This window comes from Saimiri boliviensis, chromosome 5 (genome assembly GCF_048565385.1).
Source record: "Saimiri boliviensis isolate mSaiBol1 chromosome 5, mSaiBol1.pri, whole genome shotgun sequence".
Classification (NCBI taxonomy): domain Eukaryota; kingdom Metazoa; phylum Chordata; class Mammalia; order Primates; family Cebidae; genus Saimiri; species Saimiri boliviensis.
This window is the reverse complement of record NC_133453.1, coordinates 126,978,324-127,000,913: the sequence shown is the minus strand read 5'-3', so window position 1 is coordinate 127,000,913 and position 22,590 is coordinate 126,978,324. Positions and strand designations below refer to the sequence as shown.

Below are 22,590 nucleotides of genomic sequence, written 5' to 3'. Positions count from 1 at the left end.
CCTTGTACTCATCAGACTCACCCACACTCTTGAGGTGGGAATTGCAGCTATGAATGAGGTCTCCTTGTATAGAAAAAGAACCTCCTTATCCTCGCCCTAGTCTGGATCATTCTAGTACCAAAAGCCTGTGTAGGCCTGGGGCAGCCCCACAGGGTGCAGGACCCATGAGCCCACGCTCCTCTGGCTGCTGGCCCCAGCTCAGCCTGGCCACTTCCTCCCCACACCCCTTTGGGTCATGCTCAGAAAACGTATGGGAAGTGGGACTTTGAGAATGACTTGCTGAAGCGTGGGGACCTTGTGTGCCCTGGGATCAGTCACCTCTGTGCACAGTGGAAATAATGAAAGCACCAGGTGAGAGCTCTTGTGACCCACATTGTTCACCATGGGCAGCATCCCATTAGAGACACATGCCAGGCCAGCCGCCCATGGGATGTGGAAACAGCACTGAACTTCAACTTGGAGATAGAAAAGCTAGGCTCTGTAACCTTGACAGCCTTTCCTTTCTCATTTATAAAATGACCAAAGACGACGCAAGAAGTCAATCGACTGAAAATGTTTCATGAGCTAAAAAGCTCTTTTCAAAGGGAAGGTCTTACTGTGGTCAAGTGCTACAGAGTCCCACCATCACAGGACACAGGCTGGTCTGATGGCAGCAGGCGACTCAAGCTACTTCCCCTCTGGCCCAGCCAAGGTGACCACACAGCCATAATAAGCCATTGGTTACTGCAGGTGCTTACAAACGAAACCTACCTTTAATGTTGCTTCATCCAGGTCCTTCACCTCCTCGATGAGTTGTTTTAATTCCTCGGAGCTCAGCAGGGAGATGACAGACTGACCAGACTGAGGGGAAGAGTGGTCCCCATCATCGGCTTCCTTGGCCTCTGTGAGACCCTCTGTATATTCTCTCAGCTCTGAAAGGCTTTCATAGGGAGAGAAAACACACAGTAGGAATCATCATATTAAAAAGAGCAAACAGTGATTGTGTAATTACTGTATCCCAGGTGTGTCCAAGCACTTACGTGTGTATTATTTAATGCAACAAATGTATGAGTAGATCCCTTGACAGGTATTTCTCAGCAGCATAAGAACAATAAATGCAACGAATAAATGCAGAGCTACTTTGATCAAAGGGAAGATCAAGCCCCATCCCTAAAGCAGGAGCCTCATGGCATCTCTGACAGTCCCCTGGTTCTACAAAGCAGGTCTCATCCACCTCCTAATTTCAGCTGAAGAGGAATCTGAGGGTGAGCATGGAAGGAACCTGCTCACGGTCAGAATCAGTGCCTGAGCTGGGACTGGGCTATCCCTAACTCCCTGACTAGGGAGTTGAACCCACATGCAGAGTGCAAGTGGATTCCTTTTGGAGAGCAGTAAAAATTCCCGATGGATAATCTCCTGGCCTCACTGTGGTCTTTCAGAGTAACTGCAGGACATTTTAGATGTGCATCAGCCTTCCAAACCTCCACAGGCATGCAACAGCCCCCGTGAGCAATTCACCAGGGAGCTAGTCCCTTTCCCTACCTCCCAGCCCTCCTGAAGCCAGGTGTTGTGAAAACTCCTTAATAGGGAAGGCACGGGTGTAATACCTACAGACAGACACACGTGTGCACACACACACATCTGCACACACGTGTAAAGGCAAAACAATCCTTTAGCCAGCATATCTGAGAAATTTTTTAAATTATATATAGAATTGTTTTTTAAAAAGAAAGTTGAGAAAGAAAAAGATGAGAGGTGAAGAGAAACACTAGGTATAGAAACTCACTTGAGCGAGAACCCCGTGTCCGAGCCAGATGTTTCAGCCAAACCATTTGCAGCCGAGTCTTCGTTGGATAATGATGTTGGAGACGCCCCTTCCTTGGGGATGCAGGGAGCCTGGCCCCAGGAGATGGAAGATGGAAGGCACAGCAAGGATTTCATGACAGCCGATGACACTTGGCTGCTGATGGAGTAGAGTTTGCTGGTCTTTTCATCAAGTAGCTTCGTCTCACAAGACTGGGACCTGGTCAGGGGGAAGCTCCGTGCTCGCTGGCTTGGCATCTTGAGCACTGGGCCTTGAGATTCCTCAGTCTGTGTTGGCAGTAGCCTTAGGAGCGGGTCCGGGCTGGGAGGAAGAGTTTTCTCACTGGGCTGCCGCCCTGGGGGAGGGGACTCAGACACACCTGGGTCTGTGGCCTCAGAGGCTGCAGGAGACCCCGAGGGCAGCACTTGCTCAGTCTCCTGGGGTGCAAGAGTGGGTACAGCTCCTCGGCCCAAGAGTCCAGGAAGCCGACCTCCCTCATGCTTCCCAACAGGTTTTGCTGCCTCCCCAGAGGAGAGCTGTAGACTTAGTCTCTGGGCTCCTTTGTCAAGCCGTTGAGAGGAGCCAAAGGTTTCGAAGGAGCTGATTCTCTGCTTGATGGAGGAAGCCTGGGTGTGTGGTCCCGGGTGCTCCCTGGAAGCAGGCACTGGCTGGACAGACAAGGCAGGATCCGGGAGCCTTCTTGGGTCGGAAGCACGATTCCTTAAACCTTTCAAGCTTTGACGAAACCAGGCTGGCTTGGGAGCCACTGGGGGACCCTTCTTCACAGTGCTGCTGTCTGCTGGCCTGTAAACTTTGGGAGTACCGTTGGCCGTCTCCAGCTTTGGTGGGGTCCCATCTGGGTGGCCCTGTGTCCCGTCGCCTTCACTCAGGCTGACATTGGGCTGGAGAGGCATGTGGCTATGGTTCTCAGTCATGATGGGGCTAAATAAGTTTTTGATGCAGTCGGAAATTCTAACCCAAGGGTCTTCGGCTGTGGTATCAAAGCTATAGTCCATCCGAGCCTGCCTCTTAAGCAGCGGGTGTTTTATCGGGGACGTTTGGGTCACTACGTGCAGAAACGAGGCCAAAAGCTGTGCGTTACATCATACTGTAATATTTCTCCCTACATTCTAGTTTCCAAGTTGAACAGCAAGATGGATTGAAGAGGCAGAGACTGGCAGAAGTGGGAGACACCAGGTGGGTGAGCTCCAAGTGCTATTACCCGACTGGGTTGCCAGCAGGCAGGAGTGAAGAGCCAGAAGCAGGAGTTAACCTCATGGCTTCCTAGCATTTAGGCCAGGAAGGGTACTCAGAGAACATCTGGCCGGTCTCTGGCATTTTACATTTCAAGAAGGGTAAGGGGCCATCTGATGACAGTGCCAGGCCAAGTCCCCAGGTCTCCTGACTCTCTAAGTTTACATCCTTTCTACTGCACTAAGGAGCCTCCGAGATACCGTGTTAAATGTGGAAAAGCCAAAGCAATTCTCGTACTGTTTAAACTTCTAAGACAAAGGTCACAAGTTGGCAGCTGTCTGTGCTTGGGCCTCCCCATGTCATTAAAAAGCACGGCGCCTGTGCACACCTTCCAGCGGGGCCACCGCAGCTCCCCACAGCTCCTCACACTCCCTCTCACCCAGCTGGCATTTCCCACGTATGCACCTGCCTGGCCCTGAAGCTGTGTTTGCTGCTCTCCCTATACGCAGGTCATTGATCAGCTTGCTCAGCAAAGGAGTGTTTTCCCTCCCTCAAGAGCTGAGGAAAAGGTTACAGGTAGAAAGAAATCGGTGCCAAAGATTCTCCACCTTAGCTACACACTGGAATCTGGAGGGTCCTAAAAATACTGACACCCACCCCTAGGTACTGATTGAAGATACCCGGGACGCGGCCTGAGTGTCGGGCATGTGATAAGCAGGGGATTGCAATGTGCAGTCTGTTCTGTGCCAGCCAGGACCTCAGGCGTGCCCTGGAGCACACAGGAGCCTTTCTGAGAAGCCAGCATTGAACCAGCATCACATCTGTGTGGGAAGGGGAGACTGTGCCCCAGCACTCTTTCCCAGGAGCAGAGGGAGGCTGGCCTGTGTGTTCTGAGCAGTGCTTGGTGCTTGCTACTGGAATGCAACCCAGTTTAAGGAACTCTGATCCCTCCTGCCGCTTGTCTCAATGCCAGGTTCCAAAAGAAGGAAATCGTGGAGCATCACACCTCGATGATATCAAAGAGAAATGCTGCACGTTCCGAGAGACTGGCCTTTGGCAAGTGGGCCCAGCCCTCCAGCCTGTTTCTGCATTTCTGAACGGCTTGGCTATAAAAGGGGCTGTCGTGAGACTCAGGAGGCAGAGGTTCCACAGTCAAGCCCACTACAGATTAGGGTGACAAGTTCCTGCCAGTTCAACACTGAGGCGTTTGCTTTCGCTAGCATGTTCCTCAGTGAGGGTGACTAAGTGAAAGGAGCCACGCCCACAGGCCTCTGCTCTAGACGAGATGTGCTAGATCTTTCCAAATCCTCCCTTCGCCCTCCAAAAGGCTTTCGTGGACTTTTCCCGTAGTGTTTCTCAAATAGTCACATGGGGTAGAGTCTATATGTTTATTTTCTGCCACCTACTAGTTGCTCCGTGGAGGCAGGACCTGACCCATCTCATCCCTTTCTCTCTCCCCCTGGCATCTAGCATAGGACCTCACGAAGCCAGCATTCAGTGTGTGCTTTCTGAGTGCCTCACATGCTGGGGGCCCGTGTGCTCTTCCACGCATAGCTGATGAGTGAATCTGGGCTCAGAAAGGCAAAGCAGGTTGCTCAGAGTCACGCTAATGATGGGCAGACCCAGGATTCCCTGACTCCAAGTCCTATGCTCTCTCTAGCAAGAGACCAAATATTCAAGCCATGTCTTAGCACTGCCAGGTGTACCACATGGGTCCACCCTTGCCGTCCACTTCATGGAGGAAGTGACCACTGGCAAATTCTATTTATGCGTTTCTGGCACTGCAGTCTCTGACTCAGAAATCCTGAATGCAGCAGGAATGTTGCAACTGGGAATGTGGGCACCCTAGAGGCAGCTGCCCGGGATGGCTGGGTGGGCATGCCTTTGGACCTCTTCTGAGAGCTCCATCCTCCTGACTACCCAGAAGGCCTCCCTCCCTGCTGCATGGCATCACCCTTCCACCTGGGAGGCTCCACACCCTGGACAGCACTCCCAGTGCCGCTGCCCAGCACCCGGGACTCCTGACTATTGATCAGCTGGGTCCAGCCGTGGAGTCAATGCAGAGCACACCGACCCTCAGGCCAGTCGTGCTCTTATCTTATCCCTGCACCTTTCTTCAAAAGACCCTTCCTTTTGGAAGATCTCATTGGAAGCTTACCTGGGCTGGCTTTTCTCTGCCCTGGCTCACCCTCTGTGGAGGACGTGGTCTGTGGGCCGACACCAGGTCCTGGGCAGCTGGCAGAGGCACCAGGGCTTCTCCCTGCTGTGTCTTCCTGTGGCAGCAGCTCTCTGGCTTCCTGTGGTGTAAACAGGAAGCGAGACTGTGTCAAAACGGTAGCCTTAAGCCGTGATAAGGCGAGACATGCTTTGATTGGGTTGGAAAAATAGATACGGAGCTGCTTTCAATGAGAAGTTCATCAGCAGCCTTGTAAAGAGGGTTCTTTTCTCCTTGGTCTGACATGACAGAGCCAGCATCTCCTAGACACGCAGAACAGCCCTTGACTCCCAGCAACCTGGCATTCAGGACATGGGCTCATACTGTGGACGTACGCAAAGACCCTGGCTCTTTGTGACAGCAGCAAAGGGCTTTGAGTCTGGAAGGGACTGGCATGGCTTCAGTTACAGCTGCATCTTCGTGAACTACCCACCCCAGGATGGTACAGGGCAGGGTTGAAAAAAGGTGGCAGGTTTTTAACCTGCTAGCTAGTGTTCCTCAAGGTTAGAGCACTCAGAGAAAAATGCTTGTCAATTGCTGTCATTTGTTCAGTACTCTTCAAATATTTAGTAAGCTTTCTGGGAAGGATGACAGATACTCAGTACCTGTGCGATTGCTCCCCTCTGTGGCACCAAAGGTGACATCATCAATCTGTTGTAGAATTGTTTCCACCACTGAGCCTGGATGCAGCCTTGGGTCCCTTCCAATCAACCTAAGGACAAGATGGGCCAGGCTCGGAATAGCTATGCAATACTCAAAGAGTCTGGATTATCACACAGTGTGCTTAAGGTGCTGTCAGGGCCCCGAGGAAACAGAGAGACAAGTTCTAACCCAGAGGTGGGGAAGGGCTTTCTGTCTGCTTCATAAACAGAGTAAGAATTTTCCAGGCAGAGAGCCAGAAGAAGAGTGTTCCGGAGACACAGCCCAACCAAACATGATACCACCTGGAAAAAGAAGATTGAGAAGGCATAGAGCATCAGAATAATGCCACCTGTATTTGATCATCTGCAAGAGAAATACTTTGCTGTACTCTGGTGGACGCCGCCTCTGGTTAATTCCAGATTTGTGTAATGACGGGCCATCTGACATGGCCGCAGGCCTCCTTCCAGAGAGGAAGAAGGGAAGGAGGAGCAAAGGCATCATTTTGGACTAAAAAAGAAATGGCAAATGTCCATGGCCTGAAATTTAAGATCTACATTGACAGTAAACATTTTGGGGAAGGAAAGGTCTATAAAAGTTAGAAAGGTATTCACAGAGATTGTTCAGGTTTTCTGGTAGAACTGAGCATTAGGAGAACATTAGGAAATATTGAGAGATCAACCAATTTCAAAGGAATCACAGGGCTTCTCAAACTAGCTTTTGAAAAGTAAGGCCGAGTCATGGCATTAGCAGCTGAAAATATTGGTCTGATAATCTCTAAGACTCTCGTCCAGAAGAGAAATGACTTGGGGGTGAAATTTAATTTCACCCAGTTAGGATCACTGTAAGTTGACAGCTGTTGACATTCATGAATTGTTAGTGCTTTTATAGGCAGGCACACGTGTCCCCAGCTGCAGTCAATGCAGCTTTACATCTTGGAACAGACACAAATGCATTTTGTCTTTTCATCAACACATCTGATATTGTATCCTCTTCATGGGAGGCTTCAAAATTAGCCCCTGAAATCAATTGGATTTTACACAAAGTTTTCTCTTACTAGTGTTTCCTGGAACTGTGCTTGGTGGATGAAGGAGGGAGAAGAGAAAGAAGAACAGAGTAGATGCAGCATAGAAGGGAGACATATGTTTTTTTTTCTTCTAAGAATCCTGTTATGTGTTGGAATTTGTTTTAAGCACAGGTGAGAGTTTAAGCTGATTTTCTATAAGAGAGATGTTAGTTTTTTGTTGAAGAAAATGTCCCAACGTTCATTTTGGTTGAGAGAGCTCAGTCCCCTTGAGTTAGAGTAGATGGGAAAGATTTGGGGGTCATCCATAGCAGCTTGACAACCATCTTGGGGCCCTGGATAGAAAAGGCTGCAGGGAGGGAAGGGGGAGGGGGGATGGGACAGTGGACACCGTGGCCATGGAAGAAAACACCCAGTGAGAAATCCTCAGGAAAGGTCAAGGAAATTTTTTTTTTTAAGACAGGGTTTCACCATGTTGGTCAGGCTGGTCTTGAACTCCCGACCTCAGGTGATCTGCCCGCCTTGGCCTCCAAAGTGCTTGGATTACAGGTGTGAGCCACCACACCCGGCGGTCAAGGAAATTTTAAGAGTGACCTCAAGCGAATGGCTTCCTGTTTTCTACTGCGTGCTACGATCCTTTCTCTGTGACCCCCCAGTGCCCATTAATAGTATGTCGCGCTGATTGCTTTTATGGAAATGTCTGTGGGAGAAGGAGCTGCTGGCCATGTGGGAGAGAGCATGCAGAGGAGGGCAGCTGCGGAACGGCCTGTGTCTCCAGGAGATGGTGCTGCTGGGGTGGGCACAGGAGGGAGCCCTGGATTCTGCCCAGGCACGAAGGGCACCAAAGATGACCCGTGGGGCAGCTCCCTGCCTGGGCTTCCCTGAGGGCACCCCAGTCGCTCCTCCGGACGCCTTACTTGGGGAATACTCCCTGCCCCTATACAGCTCTGCTGAGGGCATCACCCACCGGGACAGATGTGCTGTGGCAACGACACTTGTCCTTTTCTGGGCCTCCAGGAGGAAGGCGAAATGGCTGACTTCTCAGCTGGCGGCTCCTGGTTTGCCCTTCTGGACTCACAGGTCTCAGGTCCAAGGGAAAATGAAATACGGGCTTGAAGCGGGGGTGGGAGGACAGTCCACCTGACAGCTCCATCGTGTGTGGCTAACCAGCCACATCCTGCCAACGCTCTGCGAAACTGTACTTCCTCTTCAGCGACCTGACTTCCCCTTCGCTCCTTCACTTTCACCCCTCCTGCTCGACTTCCTGTCTCCACCGCTACCCACCATCGAGCTTGCCAGCCCTCACGGTAGACTCTTCTAGGGGATTTCCAGAGGCCCCCTCCCACCTGCCCAGGGAAGGTAGCTTCTGGGTAAGGATGGGACATTCAGTGTGGCATAGTGGGTAACTGTGACTCACCAGCGAAGTTAACTTGAGCAAGTTTCTCGGTTCCCTCTTTGCACAATTGGGACTCCCACCCTCAGGTCACTATCAGATTGAATTGACACAAGGTACATGAAAGTACCCAGTGTAGGCCGGGCGCGGTGGCTCACGCCTGTAATCCCAGCACTTTGGGAGGCCGAGGTGGGTGGATCACGAGGTCAAGAGATTGAGACCATCCTGGTCAACATGGTGAAACCCCGTCTCTACTAAAAATACAGACAATTAGCTGGGCATGGTGGTGCGTGCCTGTAGTCCCAGCTACTCAGGAGGCTGAGGCAGGAGAATTGCCTGAACCCGGGAGGCAGAGGTTGCGGTGAGCCGAAATTATATCACTGCACTTCAGCCTGGGTGGCAGAGCAAGACTCTGTTTTAAAAATAAAAATAGAAGTCTGGGCGTGGTGGCTCAAGCCTGTAATCCCAGCACTTTGGGAGGCCGAGGCGGGTGGATCACGAGGTCAAGAGATCGAGACCATGGTCAACATGGTGAAACCCCGTCTCTACTAAAAATACAAAAAAATCAGCTGGGCATGGTGGCGCGTGCCTGTAATCCCAGCTACTCAGGAGGCTGAGGCAGGAGAACTGCCTGAACCCAGGAGGCGGAGGTTGCGGTGAGCTGAGATCGCGCCATTGCACTCCAGCCCGGGTAACAGGAGCGAAACTCTGTCTCAAAAAAAAAAAAAAAGAAAAGAAAGTATCCAGTGTAGTGCCTGCGCATAAAAACAGCTCAAGACACGGGCTGCCTTTTGAGCAAGGGGCGGGAAGGAGGTCTTTAAGGAGGCTGACCCAGGAAGATCATGGCAATGAACGCTAATATGCCTGTGACACCGTCAGGTACTTCCCCTAAGAGGTTACCTTTATCCTCACAATCGCCCTTGGAGGGAGCACTACAGGCAGCCCCAATTAACAGATTGCTGGGGTCCCCCCAAGGCTCCACACCTAAAAAAGTGAGGAGGCAAAGATAACAGGAAGAAATAGGAGCCAGTTTCTCGCAATCACATCAGCCCGCTCACTTAGGAAGCAGGGTCACCAGCTCTTGTCCCTTTTTAGTTATTTAAGCCACTATTCTCCCTGCAGGCAGGACACTCAAAGACCCACATGCGAAGGCTGCCTCCCCCATCACGGAGTGGCCCTCCAGGGGCCCTGGTATTTTTCCTTCATGGCGAGAGTGAAAAATGACACCAGAAATGCAGCAAACCACCATGGCACGTGTATATCTATGTAACAAAGCTGCATGTTCTGCACATGGACCTCAGCACTTAAAGTGTATATACAAAAAATTCCAGTGTGTTATGGATGGGAGCCCAGATGCCAGCAAGCAGGACTGGGACTTCAATCATCTGTCAACCTTCAAACCCCCTTTCCACGGTCGGTCCTAGGCTGAGACCTACGCATCAGCTTCTCTCTGGTGGAGCAGGAGGAACCTTCATTCTGCCCCTGCTAACATTACAGCCCATGCTCAAGATTTGAGTCTGGTGCTGGAAAAACTCAAGCTGTGGACCCATCCTCTTACCTGGCCACAGGTGGGTAGGGTGTGCCCAGAAGCGCATGAGGAGGTCTCTCTCTCTTCCAGACTCTTCTGAGGGTCGCTGTCACTTTTAAAGTATTTTCTGGGCGGGGGCTTGGGCTTGGAGGACGTAGGCTTTCTCACCAAAATCTCAAAAGATTTCTTTAGTCTTAGCGGCGGGTGGCTGTCCCGGTTCTCTGGGAGGGGTGGGCTCTCCTTGGGCAGCCTGGAGGATGCTACAGAAAGCACCCCTGGCTCCCATGCCAGGGGCAGGCTGGGGCTGTGAGTGCTGATGTCCACGTCGGAGGACGGCTTCTCAGCACTGCCACCCCCAGGACTTCCCCCCGGGGACCCAGACATGTAGCTGCTGTCACTGCTGGAGCGGACCATGATCTTCTGAGCCCTGCGATGTGGGGGTGCTGAGTTCTTCTCTTGTTCCTTCTCCAAGGTAGGCCGCCCGTGCCAACTGCTTTCGAGCCTTTTGACACCTGTGTGGGAAGCACAAGGGAATCTTCACAGCTGAGCTTCGGAAGATGAAAAAACACCCCCTGGCCTCGCCTGTGACTGCTGCAGGCATCACACTGTACACAGCTGTCTCATCTGAGGCCACATTGGATCTGGAGCGTGGCAGTCATGGTGTTGGACCCCGGTGAGCTGTCTGACTTTGGGTTGGGAACATCGTTCAAGCTTTCTGAGCCTCTGAGTGATGGTTATGGAGATATGCCCCCCAGATCACCCAGCGAGGGAGGGCTTGGAGTCCCAGCTGTGGAGAGTGCTGTTGGTAGACTACTTTAGCTGTGGGTCCTTCCAGGGACCCATGGTGTGGGGGAGTCATCTCACCTCCAGGGACTGCTGGAGACAGGGTTACAGAGAGGCCCAGCCGTGTTGGCCAACTCAGGACAGCTCTAACGGGGACTTTAGCTGCGGGGCTCCAGGGCTTGGCTGACGCTGTTGGCTGCGCACCCCAGCTCCATCCTCCCTCGGTCTACCTGCCTATGCTCCCCTCTCTGCCACAGGTAGTGATCCCCAGGACACTTCCTAAGAAACACGCTTCCTGATAAAAACTCCATCTCAGAGTCGGCTTCCTGGGGGACCCAACTCCATTTCTGTGTCTGTAGAATGCAGGTGGTAATTCTAAAGTCACTGGGCTTATTTTGAGGCTCAGTAACAAAGATAAACTACCTGTCAAGGCACTTTGAATCTTATACGAAGAAGTCACCATTCTTTCCAGTTGAGGGTGAGGTGAGGCAGAAAGCCACTATTTCTTAGCCATTGCACCTCCCTCCCTCACCCTCCCTCCTGGCCCTTCTTCCTGGTGCTCAGTGCCCGCTACCCTGGTTTCCAGCACTGGGGCTACCCACACATCCTTGAGAGGCCCTTGTCTCTAGTGGCAAACCGCCCTACAATCACAGCTTGAGGAGGTGGGAGAAAATTGAAGTCTAGTCTCCTGCTCACATTCCAGCTCATGCTGAGAGACTCAGAAAGCCAGGGGAGCCCCACGAGAGAGAATCTAGACCAGACCAGCTCCTAACTCACTTTCTCTTTACGTAAAAAGTTTTCTTTTGCTTTTTCCTGATCATAAAAGATAATGCATCCACCTTAGAGAAAACAGCCACAAGAGAAACGAAAGTAAACATTCACTTCTCCTGTGTTTCTATTATGCAGAAATCACTACTGTCAAAATGTTGGTGAGTTTCTCTCTCATGCTTTCCTGAGCATTTATGCGTGTTGGGTAGGTGGACACAGTAGACCAGAGCTGAAATAAAATGTGTTCTCTTCTTTTCTCTGAACACTTTCTCAGGTCAGTTTCTTGTTGATATCAGTGCCAGTGGTTGCATGTTGTTCTATCATAAGGATATTCCATGATGACTTGATGGATGCCCAGTAGCTGCGCATGGGAGTCAAGCCAGCTGGACTTCCGTTCCACAGCCTCTGTGCTCTAGTGCTGTGACTTCGAGTAAGAGACTCTTTGAAGGCCTCACCTTTTCTTACAAAATGTGCATAAAAATTATGTGTGAATGCATGAATTAGCACAGTGTCTGACATCATAAGAAGTCAATAAATAGCAGAATTCTATTCCCAAATGTTAATTTTCCCAATATTCTATTATTATAGACTACCAGCCACAAACTCAAATACCTACAGGGGCAATCGTGTGAATGGCAATTCGGTATGGGATAAAGGGGACAGGGAGCTGGAGAGAGCCCGGCACATTTGAAACAGTTCAAATTCAGATGCTTTAAAAATCCTGTGTCTTCCAAACAAGCAAAAATATAACCTAACTTTAGCTGGGGGGGCTGCTAGTTTTAAGTCTGTGTCTACATACCATGCTGGTCTATGATAACTTCTGTTACTATTCCTCGGCTAGAGGACTAGTGAGTGGATAAATCCTAAGCTTTCTAAGAAGGCAAAGATATTTTACATCAAGTTCACCCTTTGTCTTACCTTCCAGACTCCACTGATGCCTCTCCTTTCCAAACTTGCTGCTTTCCACCACCTGGGCCACAGCTTCTTTGAGTTGCTGTTCAGAGACCTAGAAAATGTCAATCATCTTAAACAGTGGAAGCTCCTGCATCAGGCCCCCAGCCCTGTGCCAGCTCCCAAGCGGGGCCCCTACATTCCAGATTTTTTTTTTTTTCCTTTCAACCCACTCTGTAAATAGCTGACAAATTCCATTTCCAGAAGTACCCTGGGAATCAATGGTTCCCCAGTATCTTCTAGATAAAGTCCAAAGTCTATCAATGCAGGAGTTCCCAGGGAGGCCCCCTCAACTCTCCAACTTTCTCCCCACGACTTGATACAAAATTCTAGGTCAAGTTCCCATTTCATAGGTTACCTCTATGAGCTAGTCCCTTCATGGCGATGCTGTCATGACCTCATCATCAACAATGTCATAATCATCACAATCACTCTTACTCTGTGTGTCTTATGACTCACAGGTCAATATCACTTTGGAGTAACAGTTAAGAGTATGAGTCTAAGAGTCAAACAGGCCTGTGTTCTAGTCCCACTTCCTCTACTGTCTAGGTGTGTATACCTAGACAAGTCACTTAGCTTCCTGAGCCTCCATCTCTTCCTTCTGTAGGATAATAACATAATAAAACCCACTTAACAATGAGGACAGGTTTTTTAAAAGTAAGTTATTTGACATCAAAAGTACAAGAAACAAAAAATAGACACACTGGACTATGTAAAAATGAAAAACTTCTGTGCCTCAAAAGGACATAATCAACAGACTGAAGAGGCAACTCACAGAACGGGAGAAAATATTTGCAAAGCATATTTCAGATAAACGGTTGAGGTCCAGAATATGTAAAGAACTCCTACAATTCAGCAGCAGCAACAATAAAAACAACCCGGTTAAAAACTGGGTACGGAACCTGAATAGACATTTCTTTTAAAAAGATACCCAATCAGCCAAAAAGCAAATGAAAAGATGCTCAATATCATTAATGACTAGGTAAATACAAATCACAACCATGCTGGGCTGGACATGGTGGCTCATGCCTCACATCCCTGCCATTTAGGAGGCTGAGGCGGGCAGATCACTTGAGGTCAGGAGTTTGAGATCAGCCTGACCAACATGGTGAAAGCTGTCTCTACTAAAAATACAAAAATTAACCAGTGTGGTGGCATGCACCTGTAATCCCAGCTACTGGGGAGGCTGAGGCAGGAGAATCGCTTGAACCCAGTGCCGCTGCACTCTAGCCTGGGTGACAGAGCGAGACTCCATCTCAAAAAAAGAAAAGAAAAGAACGAAATGTTGGCAAGGATTTGGAGAAATTGGAACCCCTGTGCTGTTGATAAGAATATAAAATGGTGTAGCCGCTGTGGAAAATGGTTTGAAGGCTCCTCAAAAACTTAAAAATAGAATTACTATATGACCCAGCAATTCCACTTCTGGGTGTATACCCCCAAAAAAGTGAAGTCAGTATCTGAGAGATATCTGTACTCCAGTTCATTGTAGCATTATTCACAATAGTCAAAAGGCGGAAAGAACCCAAGTACCCACAAGCAGACAGAATGTGATATACACATGCACACTCATATACACACACATACATATATGCATACACATGCACACAGATACACATGCACACATGTCCATACGCACACACACATGCACACACGCACACATGCACACGCGCACACATGCACGCACACGCGCACACACGCACATGGACACACGCGCACATGCGCACACACACACATACACACGCACATATGCACATACGCATACACATGGACACACATGCACATACGCACACATGCACACACGCATACACACGCACACATGCACATACACATGCACACACGCATACACGCACATACGCACACGTGCACATACGCACACATGCACACACACACATGCACCCATGCACATACACACATGCACACACGCGCATACACATGCACATGCACACGCACAAACACATGAACACACACACATGCACGCACACGCGCATACACCCACACATGCACACACACGTGCATGCACACGCACACACATGCACGCACGCACATACACATATGCACATACGCAAATGCTCACATGCACATATGCACGCACACACACGTACACATGCACGCACGCACACACATGCACACATGCACATACACACACACATGCACACACACACTCGAATATTATTCGACCTTAAAAAGGAAGAAAATTCTGGCACGTGCTACAACATAAATAAATCATGAGGATATTATGTGCAGTCAAATAAGCCAGACAGAAAAAAACAAATATTCTATGATTCCAGTTCTGTGAAGAACATACAGGTCAGCATCACAGAGACAGAAAGTAAATTGGCGATTCCCAGGGGCCGCAGGTAGAGGAACACAGGGATTTGTTTAATGGGTGGAGTTTAAATTCTGAAAGATGGGAAGAGCTCTGTAGATGGGTGGTGGTGACAGCTGCACAGCAATGAGAATGTCTTTAATGCCACTGAACTGTACACTTAGAAAATGGTTAAGAGGGTAAATTTGATGTTACGTGTATTTTACCACAATAGACAATAATAGATAAATCATTTAAAGTCTTGGGCACAATGCCTCTCAGATGATAAACTATTAATAGGGAAGAGTTGCCATTCACAACGATCCGGTAAGGTAAAGACCACTTCCCCGTGTCAGAGTTGACGAACCAGAGGCTCTTGGAGGTTGGATGAGTTGCCTAAGGTCACCATAAGCAAACCGCCGACTGGACACGTGTCGGGCATCCTGCTGCTGGCCCTGCCTCTCTTCTGTCTGTCCTGTGTCTGTGCCCTGGATCACCCCTGCCTAGGGTGCCTTTGCCTTCCCGCCGCTCTAAATCTTACCTGTCCTTTCTGGCCTGGCTCTGGTATCTGAGAAGCTGGAACCCCAGCTCCCTCACTGTCAAAGCCCTCACCTCTATGGCCTGTGTGTGTGTCCCGTCTCTCTGGCCAGAATGCACACTCCTTCAGCTCAGGGCCACAGAATTTGCGCCCAGCCTGACCCCTGCTCCACTGATGTTCTGCCAGAGTCCTAAACGCAGCAAGAGGCACCGGTCAATTAATTGGGGCCTCTTTCTTTTCTTGTACTGCCCAGAAATGTAGGCCAATTATTTGCTTGCCTGAGTTAAGAAGTCTGCTTGTCTCTGGTGTGTTTAGCCTGTTCCACGGAACGGCGCTGGGTTTGAATTCCACCACACCATTACATATTGATCTTCCTCATGACTCCACTCCACCCAAGTGTCACTGGGAGTTTGGGCATCATTGAGTTCACAGTACAGGCTTTACGTCTGGATTTACATCGTAGCTTCTTTATTTAGTAGCTTCACCATTGGGAAATTTCTTTGTCCTTTCTAAGCCTCAGTTTCCTCATCTGTGAGTTGGCGGGGGGGGGAATATCACACTGATTTCAGGGGGCTGCATAGCAACTAAATGCGCTTGTGTGGGTCACATCTTTGGAAAACATGCCTGGCATACACTAAGGATTAACTAATTCATGGTGGCGATTATTCCAAGTTCCCCAGAGCTCTTACCTGCAGCAGGGCTTCAACCCCCGAGTCTGGCTTCAGCCTGGGTACCTGTAATAGCTGCTATCAGCCCTAGGTCTAACCTGCCTACTGGGCATCTTTACCTGGACACCCCACGGCACCTCCGCCTCACCATGTCCCACACGAAGATCACGCTCTTCCCTCCCCTCAAGCTTGCTACCTTCTCCTCATCTCCTCTGGTCGAAGACCATTGCTCAGTCTTCCAACCTCAAAATACTCGAGACATCCTCAGCTCCTCCCTCTCTTACCCCAGAACCACCCGGCCAGCAGCTCTTGTTGAGTCTTCCCAAGCATTGCCTCCTGTTGCCTGACGTGACCTGGCTGTGTTCCCACGTGTTGTGGGAGGGACCTGGGGAAGATAATGGAATCATGGGGCAGTTTCCCCCATGCTGTTCTTGTGATAGTGAGTAGTGTCACGATCTGATGATTCGATAAGGGGTTTCCCCTTTCATGTGGCTCTCATTCTCTCCTTGCCTGCCACCATGTAAGATGTGCCTTTCACCTTCTGCCATGACTATGAGGCCTCCTTAGCCACATGGAACTGTGAGTCCATTAAACCTCTTTTTCTTTATGAATTACCAGTCTCAGGTACGTCTGTATCAGCCGCGTGAGAACAGACTAATACATTGCCCCTTCCTTTTTCTCTTCCCACAGCTGCTGTGTCGTTCAGGATCTCACCGTCTGCCTCCTTCCTCTTACCAACCCCACCCTCCACCCAGTCTTTCCTGTCTTCTGCAATCAAAGGTTAAAAAATTAAAATACAAACACGCCTCGTCTGCAGCTACAGTACTCCCACAGCTCCTCACTATGCAGAAGAAAATGCAAGCTCTTTTGTATCCTGTTGAAAGCCCTCTGCAGTGTAACGCCCATGCTGTGCCTGCCTCTGTTCTCAGTTCATTGTCACCTAGCACCCTAAATTCCAGCCCCGCAAAACCCACTCCTCTCCTTCCATGTCGGGTCCCTTCATGACTCTGTAACTTTGAACTTTGTTTCCACTGCCTGGAATGATCTTCCTCATATTCTCTGCCTGGAAAACTAATCTCTGGAATTTTTTATTTTTTTTAATTATAAGCCATTCTCTGCTATATTCCTGTATCCCCATAGGACCTACCATCTCTGTTTTGCAATTACTTGTATGTCAGGCTCTTTACTGATACCGCGAGCTTCTGCAGGCGGGACTGTGTGCAATGAACTTACCTCTGTGTCTTCAGTGCCTACCTCCGGACATTTCCACAGTGCGTACCTACTAGATGCATAAATGAAGACATCTCTTGCTTCTACTCTCTAGTACTACTTCTCCATTTTCCTGCCCTAGAGCTTACAACCCAGCTGTCAGAGCCTCCCTCAGTCAATGTTAATTGCCTCTGATAGCTAGGAGTTTGTTCGTGGACCTCTCTGCTGCAGACAATTCTTATCACAGAAACCTGGAAGGGATTCTTGGGAATTCAGGTTCAAACCCAGCCAGCAACATCCTTTTTTTCCATCTCTCTTTTGTTCTAGTTTTGGTGCTGAAAGAGTGAGCCTGAGAAGAAGAAGACAGCCCAGCGGGTGTTACCTGTGGGTCTGGATGTCGGCTGACGATGATGGGGACGGGACCGGGATCACAGTGACTCAGGATCGTGTAGACTTCATTGAGCGTCATGCAGTGCACAGGGGAATCACTGATTTCTACAAGCTCATCCCCACATCTGTTCAAGCATCAACAAGAAGTCATCAGAAAGAGAATCAATGAGACATGTGAACGGTCCCTGCCTCAGGGGCCCACTCCTGGCCGGGCTGTTTGATGTGATCTAAAAATCACGTGAATAAGTAGACCTTCCTAGCTACCAGACCAAAACTCAGAGCAGGGCAGGTCAAAGCAGCACATCCCACACCCCCTGACTGTACAACCGCAAAGCGGCAGTTATTTCCTATCTACAGTGGGTCAACATTAATAAAGGTTCATCTGTAACTTTCCTCCTTTTCACATTTAAGTATGCCCATTAAAAATTGAGCGTGCTTTAGCAAATTCAACGGAAGAACCAATTCACTAAGATTTCATCCACCACACCCTCTCCTTGGGCCTCAGTGTTCCCATAAGTAGGAACACTGGATCTAACATACCACACACGGGATGTTAGATATCAGACCTAACATCCTACGTGTGCTAAAAGGGGGGAAAAATAACTCAGCAGGAGAGCAGCTGAGATTCTTGCAAAAAGAAAGAAAGAGAAAAGGTGGTGGTGTTCATTCTAGCTGTAAGGTGGGAAGGGAGTTAATAAACGTAAACCTAAAAATAAATGGTAGAAAAGATGGGGGTCACATGGATACATGGAGGTTTGATAATCCAGTCCCCTTCCCAATCTAGGTAGGGAAATTGAGCTGCAGAGGGTGAACAGACTTCCCTGATCTAGGTCTGCTCAGGAATTGACAAACTTTTTCTGCAAAGGGCCAGAGAGTATTTCCAGTATGGCATGCTTTGCTGTACCGTCTCTGTTGAAACGTCTCAACTCTGCTGTTACATTAATAACAAGACAGCTGCGGCCACAGATGAGGCATTAACAAATGAGCCTGGCTTTGTTCCAATAGAATTCTATTAAAACAAACAAAAAAACAAACAAAGCAAAACAGTGATAGGCCCCAGTTTGCAGACCCCTGGCCTGGCTGGTCATCAGCAGGTCCAGGATCGGAACTCCAGTCTCCTGGGGCTGATTTCCCTGTGCCTCCTGCTGCTGTGGCTTCCTTCTGCTGAGTTCATCCCCCTTCTCCCTTGCTAGGAGAGTATTCGTTTTTACTGCTGTAACTGAAGACCATGGTCATAGAGCACCAGACACTAGGAAAAGCAGCAGCTTCCAGAATAATCCCTACCCCAGTGCAGATCTAAGAAGGAGGCACTCTGCCTGAAGGTACTAAGACAAAGACAAGCACTCTGAGCCTGCAGAGTCCCAAGTACCAGCACAGCAGCTCAGCAGATCACCTGTCACCCCTCTGCAGAGAACAGCAAATCCCTTGCAAATTCAGGAGCTCCATCAAGACAGCATCGTAAACAGGGATCGCAGAAAACCCTTTAAAAAGATTGCCAAACTCTCCTGATTTAGGAAAATCCAAAACCAGTGAGAGAAGGTATGTTTGTACTCTGCATGAATGTTACGGTGCAAAGTATTCTAATGAATTAAATTCTAAAATATTCGATTTTTAAAAATCAAATTCAGATCACTATTGAAAAGAAAATTTAGATTTGAACTTCTCTTAGAAATTATTTATAGAAAAATATATCTGGAATACCCCAAAATATTTTGTTATGCCAGAAAGAACCTGTATTTCTACTACTGATATTTTCCTCTCTCTTGCTCTCTCATTTTTTTTTTGAGACAGGGTCTCGCTCTGTTGCCCAGGCTGGAGTGCAGTGGTGCGAGCTCAGCTTACTGCAACCTCTGCCTCCTGGGCTCAAGTTATCCTCCTGCCTCAGCCTCCCAAGTAGCTGGGATTATAGGCATGTGGCACTATGCCTGGCTAATTTTTGTATGTTTAGTAGAGACGGGTTTTGCCAGGCTGCTCTTGAACTCCTGAGCTTAAGTCATCCACTTGCCTCAGCCTCTCAAAGTGCTGGGATTACAGGTGTGAGCCTCCGTGCCCAGCTTAGTAATATTTTTGCCATTAAGCCATTTCCATATAGAATTCATAGATTCACCTCATCAAAGCTCCTATTTATGTCATTGTAAATTCTATATGAAATCTGAATTAAAGTGTGTTTATTTCATGTTTTCTGTGTTGAGCCGGTGTTCTCTGAGACAATGCTTCTTAAACTGTAATATGCATACTCATTCATGGGGATTTTGTTAGAATGCAGGTCCTGGCTCAGCAGGTCTGGGTGGGGTGTCTAAGATTTCATATTTCTAACAAGTTCCCAGTTGCTGTTGATTCTGCTGGTCCAGCCCACACTTTGAGGAACACAACTCTGAGCTATGCCCAGATCATTTTTTTTTTTTTTGAGGCACCTTTGGGACTTTATTAGATAACCAGACCCCAGCTCCAGCCACAGGCTTGAACAGCCCGCTGGGTGTGGTCTCAGAGCCCCCAGTAGGTTCTGTGTCTTCCGGCCCCACCCTGGGATTTCTCAGGGTCACAAACGCGTGCAGAGTAGGGGTGTGCCAGCCACAGCGAGAAGTGGTGTCCAAGCCACCCCACCTCCATCGGGTCCTGGCAGGCCCCCCACAACTGGCTCTGCTATGAGAGCCGAGAACAAAGACCCTGCCCATCGCGATCCTGCTGGCCCTGGGGGCTCAGCCACCACCCACCTTCCCAGTGGCCTGGGCCGGGGCTGCGGTGCAAAGCCTCGCTCCCTCTAAGCCAAACTGAAAAATGCATCTCCCAAGAGTGTCCTGGGGGGCAGGAAGGAGGCCTGCCCCTCCCTAGCCAGTGCTCACAACAAGGGGTGTCCTAGGGGGCAAAGCAGCGGACCCCCCCCCCACAAGACCATTCTTTATGGCTCAGCTCCAAACCAATCTCCCGAGATCCTAAGGTATTTCTTCCCGGGTCGTAAGTCAGGGGTCTATTCAGCACTGAAGTGAGGACATACCGGAGGCGTCCGTCCAGATGCGCCACGGATCCCGGTGAGAGGGTGTGGACGAAGATGCCAGAGATGCACTGGAAGTAGGGCACGCTGCACAGGCCGATGCCCAGGCCCACGCCAGCCTCTGGAAGGCAGAACGGGGCGGGGTGGGGCGAGCAGGACTGAGCTTTCCCAGGGGCCCGCCCGTCCACTGGGTGCCACAGACACGGCCCCCTGGTGATTATGGCTTTCATCCTGCCCGGATTCACGGAGCAGTCACGGTGTGCAGGCACCGCTCTAGGCTCAGAACAGTGACGGAGGCAGGCAAGGAATAGCGGGGAAAGACTAGGAAGGAGGGAGGGAGGGAGGGAGGGAGGGAGGGGACTAGGTGAGAAGAGAGGACAGTATCGAAGAGTGGTAAGTCTTATATAGTGAATGTATGCAGAACGTGCTGGAAAGTGAGGGAAGGCTACTTCAGGTCTCAGAGGAGACACTGCTTAGGCTAAATTACAAGTGACAAGAGTTAGGGGTGAAGAGATGGGACAGCGCATCTCAGAAGCAGAAACAGCCCACGCAAAGGCCCAAGGGCAAAAGCAAGCAAGCCACGTCGCAGGACCAGAAAGGCCAGTGTGGCGGGGACATGGCCTGCACAGGAGAGCAGCACATGATGGGGAGAGACGGGGACCCAGTGCAGAGTCAGTGGGGCTTTGTCAACTGGGGCACGTCAGTGAGCGGGTTCATTCTCTGCTGAGAAGGGATGGCATAGGAGAGCTGTGAACAGGGAAGTGACACGATCTCATTCCTGTTTTTGTAAACATGTCTGGCTGCCACGAAGGGAAAGAACTATGGGTCCCTGAGAATGGAAGCAAGGAGGCCAGCTAAGAGGCCGCTGTTGAGAGAGATCATGGAGGCCTGGACTTCACCTTTCGTGAAGACGGAGAGAAATGGATACCAGTGGAATAGATTTTGAAGATAGACTTGCTGATGGATGAAGTATAGAAACCAATAGGCCGGGCGCGGTGGCTCACGCCTGTAATCCCAGCACTTTGGGAGGCCGAGGCAGGTGGATCACGAGGTCAAGAGATCAAGACCATCCTGGCCAACATGGTGAAATCCCGTCTCTACTAAAAATACAAAAATTAGCTGGGTGTGGTGGCGTGCACCTGTGGTCCCAGCTACTCGGGAGGCTGAAGTAGGAGAATTACTTGAACCTGGGAGGCAGAGGTTGCGGTGAGCTCAGATTGTGCCACTGCACTCCAGTCTGTCACCTGGTGACAGAGTGAGACTCTGTCTCAAAAAAAGAAAGAAAAAGAAAGAAACTTAACAAATAAAATCAAACTTGGAGATTTGTTTCTCTTGCGTAACTGAGCGATGGTGATGCAATTTACCAAAGCAGGCTATGGAAGACTGAGGTTGTGAAGGTAAGACCTGGGGGTTCAGCTCTGCCCACATGACACGTGCAATGTGCTGGAAAGTGAGGGATGGCGACTTCAGGAAGCTGCATGGGGAAGAGGGTGCTGTCAGGATGTCTGGGACTGTCCCAGGGACGTGCAGAGCAGATGTTTGCACAGATGAAGCCGGAACCCAGGAGAGAAAGCAGGGCGGAAGCTGAAAGTTTGAATGTAGCTGCATGTAGCTGGCGTTAGGGCTGTGGGGCTGGACGGGATCCCCCAGCATGTGGGAGAGGAGGGCCTGCAGCTCACCAACATGGAAACTTCTGGAAAAGGAGGACCAGATGGAGCGACCACAGAGTAGGGGAAAGCCCTTTACGGTTTTCTTCTGACACATATCATTTACAGAGCACTTTGGCGAACGTTTTCACCTTCTCATGCTGGTCTTCCCAGCAGTCCCATGAAGAAGGCCGTGGCAATTTTTGGCAATCCCATTTTATGGATGAAGAATTTGGTAAAAGTCAGAGCCCTTCCCACACCCAGGTTTCCTGACTAGAGCAAGAGCTTTCCAGTCCAACGGGAGCCAGAAATTGCATAAGATACTCATTTAGAATGTGAACCCCCTCAGCCTCACCTCACCCTGTTGAAGCAAAATCTCTGGGGCTAGAGTTTAAAAAGCTGCATCAGATAAAATGAGCAGACAAAAATCCTCCCTAAGGCATTTCTGATGCCAGTGGTCACAGGAAACACCATTCTGAGGCCACGCCTTTCCCACGCCGTGCCTGCTCAGTCAACGGACTGCAGGAGCCCTGAGAGAGCTGTGGGCACCATGCCAGCACACAT

The 22,590-nt window shown here is 49.8% G+C and overlaps 1 protein-coding gene across 7 annotated transcripts in view; it reads right to left on the bottom strand.

The window, feature by feature from the left end:
• The window catches only part of IL16 (interleukin 16), a 114,706-nt gene that overhangs the window by 7,179 nt on the left and 84,937 nt on the right, over positions 1 to 22,590 (bottom strand). For 6 of the 7 annotated variants that reach the window (XM_074399937.1, XM_074399938.1, XM_074399939.1 and 3 more), the window contains 7 exons: positions 20,384 to 20,501; positions 17,381 to 17,513; positions 12,246 to 12,333; positions 9,807 to 10,288; positions 5,136 to 5,274; positions 1,766 to 2,849; positions 751 to 919 (listed from right to left, as the gene is read on the bottom strand). In XM_074399937.1, coding sequence (XP_074256038.1) covers positions 751 to 919; positions 1,766 to 2,849; positions 5,136 to 5,274; positions 9,807 to 10,288; positions 12,246 to 12,333; positions 17,381 to 17,513; positions 20,384 to 20,501 — 2,213 coding nt within the window. Of the gene's footprint in view, positions 1 to 750; positions 920 to 1,765; positions 2,850 to 5,135; positions 5,275 to 7,822; positions 9,786 to 9,806; positions 10,289 to 12,245; positions 12,334 to 17,380; positions 17,514 to 20,383; positions 20,502 to 22,590 lie in introns of those variants that run through there. The other variant, XM_074399942.1, reaches the window with a different exon arrangement.